This window comes from Pseudopodoces humilis, chromosome 4 (assembly GCF_049639895.1).
Source record: "Pseudopodoces humilis isolate 2021_Gansu_Grassland_sample_001 chromosome 4, ASM4963989v1, whole genome shotgun sequence".
In the NCBI taxonomy this organism is placed as follows: Eukaryota; Metazoa; Chordata; class Aves; order Passeriformes; family Paridae; genus Pseudopodoces; species Pseudopodoces humilis.
In genome coordinates this window covers 67,761,859-67,767,858 of record NC_142203.1, presented here as the reverse complement: position 1 = coordinate 67,767,858, position 6,000 = coordinate 67,761,859, and the positions used below count along the sequence as shown (strand labels likewise).

The window sequence follows — 6,000 nt, the reverse complement described above, 5'->3', positions numbered from 1 at the left end:
TAGAGCATGCCTTAATCATATAATATGCTAAGAAGGATTTTTTGATAGTCTAGGTACAATGCACAGTGCAGGCTTGGCAGTATGGAATTTCTGCAAGGAGGCTACCATGAACCAGGAAAGCTACAGTACAGGCAGCATGGTTCAGGAAAAGCAGAAAGAAAGATGGGAAATTTTATATATATATATATATATATATATATATATATACATATATATATATATATATATATTACATTGTCAGTGCATTTTTTATATTGAAGAATTCTGAAGAAGCTTTGTTTTTCAGTGGAATAGCTAAGGATGGTCTGCCTTCTGTATCCTGGTGTTTCTGGATGTTGCCCGTGGTTTGTAGTCTTCTCCAGATCCAAAATCTACTGTGTCATGATAGTTTGTGAATTCCTGAGGTAATGGAAACTCTTCTGTTGATGAATGAGTCCTGTGTCCAAAGACTCTCTCTTGCAGCTCAGCAATGTCATTTCTGATGTCTGCCATCATCAGCAATAGGAAATCAAATGAACCAGGTGGGCCCTGCAGTCACAAGGCACTGCCATTAATAATAATCCAAAACAGTTTTCAACCTGGCTGATAGAACTACTCATGCAGGGGTTGTTCAGTAAAATTCTCCTTTGTATCAATTGCCAAGAGGTAATGATCTGTTTTTTAACCAACTTTGATCAGGAAACAATTTTCAAAAGAATCAAATGTTTTTGCAGACAGAGCCTAGACTTACAAGATGCTCAGCCCTTTTGTCACTTAACAATTCATTTGCTTCATAAGAATATCTTGAAACCTCATGGGAATAGAAGAGATTAATCTTGGTTTCTTGTGTTCTTGCTTATTAAACAAACAGAAATTACATTCTTAGAATGATTAATCAACAAATTATTTTAAAACTGCTATTACTTGGCAAGTGCCTTTTCAATATGGTAACCTCGCTGCTGTCCATCACTTACTAAATAATTGGTAATTACAATACAGAGAGTATCTGATTTTAGAAAATCATTATTTCTTTTTAGCTGACTTCACACAGTAAAAGAAACTGTTTAATACTGAGCACACCCTGCCAAGCACACTCTTAAAAATCAACTCCACCAGAATTGATGAGAAAATACCGGAAGTAAATGAATAGAATCATAGAGTGGTTTGGGTTGGATGGGACATTAAAGACCATGTAGTCCCAGCACTTCTGCCATGGGCAGGGACACTTTTCATTACACCAGGTTGCTCAGTGCCCCATCCTGCTTGGCCTTGCAGGGATGGGGCATCTACAGCTTCTCTTGGCAACCTGTGCTAGTGTCTCACCACCCTCCCAGTAAAGGATATCCTAATTTCCTAATATCCAATTTAAACCTGCCTTCTTTCAGTTTGAAGCCATTCCTTGGCCCTATCACAACATGCCTTGTGAATAATGCCTCTCCATCTTCCTTGTGGATTCCCTTCAGGTACTAAAAGGCCAACTAGGTTCACCCTGAAGCCTTCTCTTTTCCAGGCTGAACAATCCCACATCTGTCAGCCTTTCCTCATAGGAGAGGTGCTCCAGCCCTCTAATCAACTTGGTGGCCTCCTCTGGACTTGCTCCAACAGGTCCATGTTCTTCCTGTGCTGGGGACCCTAGAGTTTTATTTTAAAGAAGTTTACCTAGAAACAGATCATCAATACTCATTCCTTCTTCTGAACTCAAAATCTATAGTTTCCCAAATCGGAGAGAAATGAGGGGCAGGATTTTAAAAGCTTCCAGGGATCAAATTCCCATTGGAAGCAGAGGTTGAACGGTGCTAAGTAGCACCCTGCATTTTTCTGCCTTCTAAGGGTGTCTCAGCACCACTGTAAGGCAGAGGTGCACCTACTGCCTTCAGTCACACACCCAGCAAGGGAAGAGGTTTGTAGGTGAAAATGTTTGGATGAAAACAAGTAATTATTTTGTTTCAAACATTTCCCATGTATGTAAATTATCTGTTTTCTCAGCACAGGAGTTTTTTTACTCTAACTTTTGTCTGACCTGTGGTTAGTAGTCAAAATCACTCTGTTGTGGAAATTCCTCATGTGTGGAATACTTACAGGTATCCCCTTTGGTCCTGGTGCTCCTCTCTCCCCCTGCAATCAATACCACCTCAGTTAGTTTATTGTGATTAAAGAAAATTAAAAAATCACTGTTTGCTTCTGCAGCCTCCCTTACTGTCCCCAGATCAAGAATCATCAGCTGATGCTTGTTTGGAAAAAGAAAAGGAAGTGAAGGAAGAATGCAAGAACATTGCTGCTGATTCTAGCGGGAGCAGAGTGGGGCATTTCTGATATTTTTCCTGGACAGTAATAATTGGATCAATGAACAGGAAGAATTCACAATGAATGAAAAGGGCTAACACATCAACATTTCTTCATGGAAAAGCCAAAAGAGCTTCAAAGAAAGAAAAGAATGCTGTGTGACATACAGCCTGTCAGGACTATTTGAAAAACTTTAGGAATGGCAAACACAAAACAGCAGAAGGATGACATGAAGGAGTGGGACAACAGGATGCTTTCATCTGAGCAAAGGAAATGAGGTGGTAAAAGGGTGTGACTACAAGAATGCAGAGTCTCTCTAGCAAGTCTGCACTTCACATGTGCATGTGCCCATCTAATGGAAATTTGTACCTCTCCTCACCTTGCTACCATCTCTCCCTGGGGCTCCAGGTGGGCCCTGCAAGAGAAAAGAGAGTATTCACAAGGGTGTGAGAAGTTGTGGAGATAAGGGCAATTGTGCATGGCAGGAGACAAGAATACTGACCACAGGGCCCCGTCTGCCCTGCTTAATATGTGAAATGTCTGGAGATGGGCCCATAGGTCCCATTGATCCACGAGGGCCTGGCTGTCCAGGAGGTCCAGGTAATCCAGGAGCTCCTTGACTCCCTTTAGGTCCTGGAGCCCCTGAAATCAAAAACAAAAGTTACTTGCCAGGGAAAGCCTTCAGGACACTTCATCAGTGCAAGAAGTGGGGAATGACCATTTTTTTAAAGACCCAGTGGGCTGGTTACTTTAACACACCCAATTCCACAACAACACAACCAATTTATCTGCATCTGCACATCAGCAGCTGTCTGAGACAACATTAACCCCTATCACAGTACCTACAAGAGATGACCAGCAAACAATTCATTCTTGTGTATAACAAGAGTTTGAGTCTGCCAGGTGCTTAGGGACACAGACTGGTAATGAAAAGAAAAGCACAAACGCCTCATTTTCAGACAAAGAATAACAAATCACATTTGAGGAACATCTTATAAAAAGAAAGCCTCAGAAAACTCATGTGAATTTTGGGTCATGGACATCCACATAACTGACACCAGCAAGCCCTTTACAATGGGGGGCTGCACCTCTCTTTTGCCCAGTGCAATAGCCAATGTGTTAGGGGCAAAAGAGGCTCCGTTTTTCCATTTTGCTTTGTATCATTTTCAGCTTCTGCTGGTTCAGTAGAGCATGTTACTTTTTAGGAAGCAGCCAGGCAACAAAACATATGTTTAGCTCAAGTAGGAAAAGTAAACCAGAAAATCAGGCACCAGAATCAACATTTGCAGACAATAAAGACCATTAAAATGTCACTAGCTGAAACACTTCATGATTAGAGGGTGAAACACTTCTCTTCGTACTGGGCACACGAAACACAATGAATGAAAGGCAGAGAGTAGAAAGCATTCAGCAGGACTGAATATATACAGCTAGGATTTTCAAAAGGAGACAACTCAAGTTCAGTGATGACTCCCTGGGACTCTTCCTGGGGGGCAGCAGAGGAGGTGAGCAGGGGTGGTTTTAAGGGGAGCAGATTTCTACAGTACCTCGGACAGCTCAGTCAAGGGGAAACTGAGGGGGTGGGAGACCTGCAGGGTCAGGCCTGCCTTGGAGGGACTGCAAAGCAACCCACTCTACCCTTCAGAGTGTATTACAGAACTTCTAACATACTGTCCTTGCACTTACGATGAACTGAAGACTGAAGATACTCATCCTCCAGGAAAATAAGATAGAGACTCAGAAAACAAAGCAAGACTGCAAAAGGGGGTATAAATGGGAAAGTGAGGTGCAGTTCAGGAGGGACTAAATCAATCCTCATAAGAATATTTGCCAGTAAATATTAAACTTACAGAGGTAAGTATACTTCTGAAATCCAGCACAATGCTTGGATTTATTGCTGACCGAAAATTAGATCTGCATTTGCAAAATTTTGAGTATTGCTGGCCACCAGGTATGAGGTGTCTGGATTAAGTTAGGGCTTTAGGATCTCTCTGGTTTTTGCATTGTTCCAATCTAAAACTTAGCAAAGAAGAGTGTAGTTATACTTTTCAGATTCCTTTCAATCTGGAATACAACATAAAACCAGCAGAAGAATCCTCACAAATCAGGCAAGGAAAGATAAAAGGGTTGGCACAAACTCCTACAAACTGAAAGCACATTTTTTTTCCTCTACTACTGAAAGTGAGCTAAACCAATAGATATTCCTGAAATGAAATGGACAGTGTTTTAAGACAGGTTAAAATACAGGAAATGACAACTGAAGCAGGTGAGATATCTCAGGGAGAGGGACAAATTTAACACATACAGGACAAACACTCTTGCATGCCAAGAAACACATGGAGTCACAATGAATGATGTCAGACAGTTGGCAGAGGCTGACCATAACAACCATAAAGTTGTTTTTATTTTTGTTTTTTTTTTTAAGTTTAGCACAAATGCAAACACAACATATCAATCAAAATATGAAATATATGAAATCATATCACACTGGAAGACTGAAGCTTGCTATTTTAGTGCAAGTGCTATTGCACATTTCCACTCCTCTGGTCTTACCTGGAGGGCCTGGTTGGCCAGGCTGGCCTGGGGGGCCAGGGATATATGCATTAGAGGCAAGCACTTTTTCACCAGTGATTTGCTTGCTAAGATCAGCAGCGTTATTTGGCAGCAAAGCAACCTGCCAAGACAAAAAACCCTATGTAAGACCTTCATTGTTCAGACAGGTAAATCACATTCTTTTTTAAGCTTTCATGTGAACAAGCAGCAAGCCACTAACTTTCCATAGGTTTTAATGAAAACCCTAAATACTTTGTGTGTTGCTGGTGATGTCAGTCTCCTCAGGGCTGAGCCCCTTGGGATACTTCCTCACGGGGAGTTTCCTTTATCTCAGTTCTGTTTCAGGAAGGATACTCCAAAGGCTCCTTAGCTTCTTGTTTCTTGTGTTTATTCATATATAATCAAAAGACTCGGCAGGTCTTCCCCAGACTTTCTGCTCAAGTTCAACCCATCGTTGCCTGGATCAAATTGGATCAAGAAGCACAAAATGGCCCTGAAATATGCAGCTCTTTTATCTTTATACTTATTTTCACCCAATTAACAATAGACATGTAAATTATTTTTCTTAGCGACCCAATGACCTGTGTGCTGCACTGTGGCATTTTCTAACCAATCACCTACTACTACCCAAAAACCTCTAGAAGAAGATGAAGAACAAAGAAGACAACACCCTAACAAGAGAAAACACTCTAAATCTTGCATCTTGTCTTCTGTCCTCTAAACTAGTTTAAACTCTAAACTAACTTTTTCACCCAGTGACTTAAGAAAATTTTCTAATCTACACACTTACACTTCTAGTTTTTCTATTTAACTTTAACAGTTATTTTCATGGTGTTACATGAAATTCAGTGTTTTCTTGGATGTCAGAGTCGGATATCAGAGATAAGGGCACGCACTCTGTGCTTCAGACACCAACACTGTGAATCTGGCTCTGGAAAGTACCCACACTATTTAACTCATCAGATATCTGGATCTGCTCTGCACAGAGACACAAAGATAAAGTAAATGAGAATGTAAGGAGAATTGCACACTATAGTTAGAAGTCATTATCCATTACCTGTTTAATTATCCATGAAACATTCATCTATCCAGTTGAATATATTTAATAATGCATGTTTATATATAAATTATATATATATTATATAATAAAATATATGTATATATTTAATAATTAAACATATTTAG

The 6,000-nt window shown here is 40.3% G+C and overlaps 1 protein-coding gene across 1 annotated transcript in view; it reads right to left on the bottom strand.

Moving 5' to 3' along the window:
- Nucleotides 1–241: 241 nt before the first annotated feature.
- CCBE1 (collagen and calcium binding EGF domains 1) overlaps nt 242–6,000 on the bottom strand; it is a 92,187-nt gene continuing 86,428 nt past the window's right edge. Inside the window, exons 7-11 of the mRNA XM_005528042.3 lie at nt 4,816–4,936; nt 2,765–2,904; nt 2,642–2,677; nt 2,059–2,094; nt 242–528 (exon numbers count right to left, since the gene is read on the bottom strand). Coding sequence (XP_005528099.2) covers nt 295–528; nt 2,059–2,094; nt 2,642–2,677; nt 2,765–2,904; nt 4,816–4,936 — 567 coding nt within the window. The 3' untranslated portion in view covers nt 242–294. The remainder of the gene's footprint in view (nt 529–2,058; nt 2,095–2,641; nt 2,678–2,764; nt 2,905–4,815; nt 4,937–6,000) is intronic.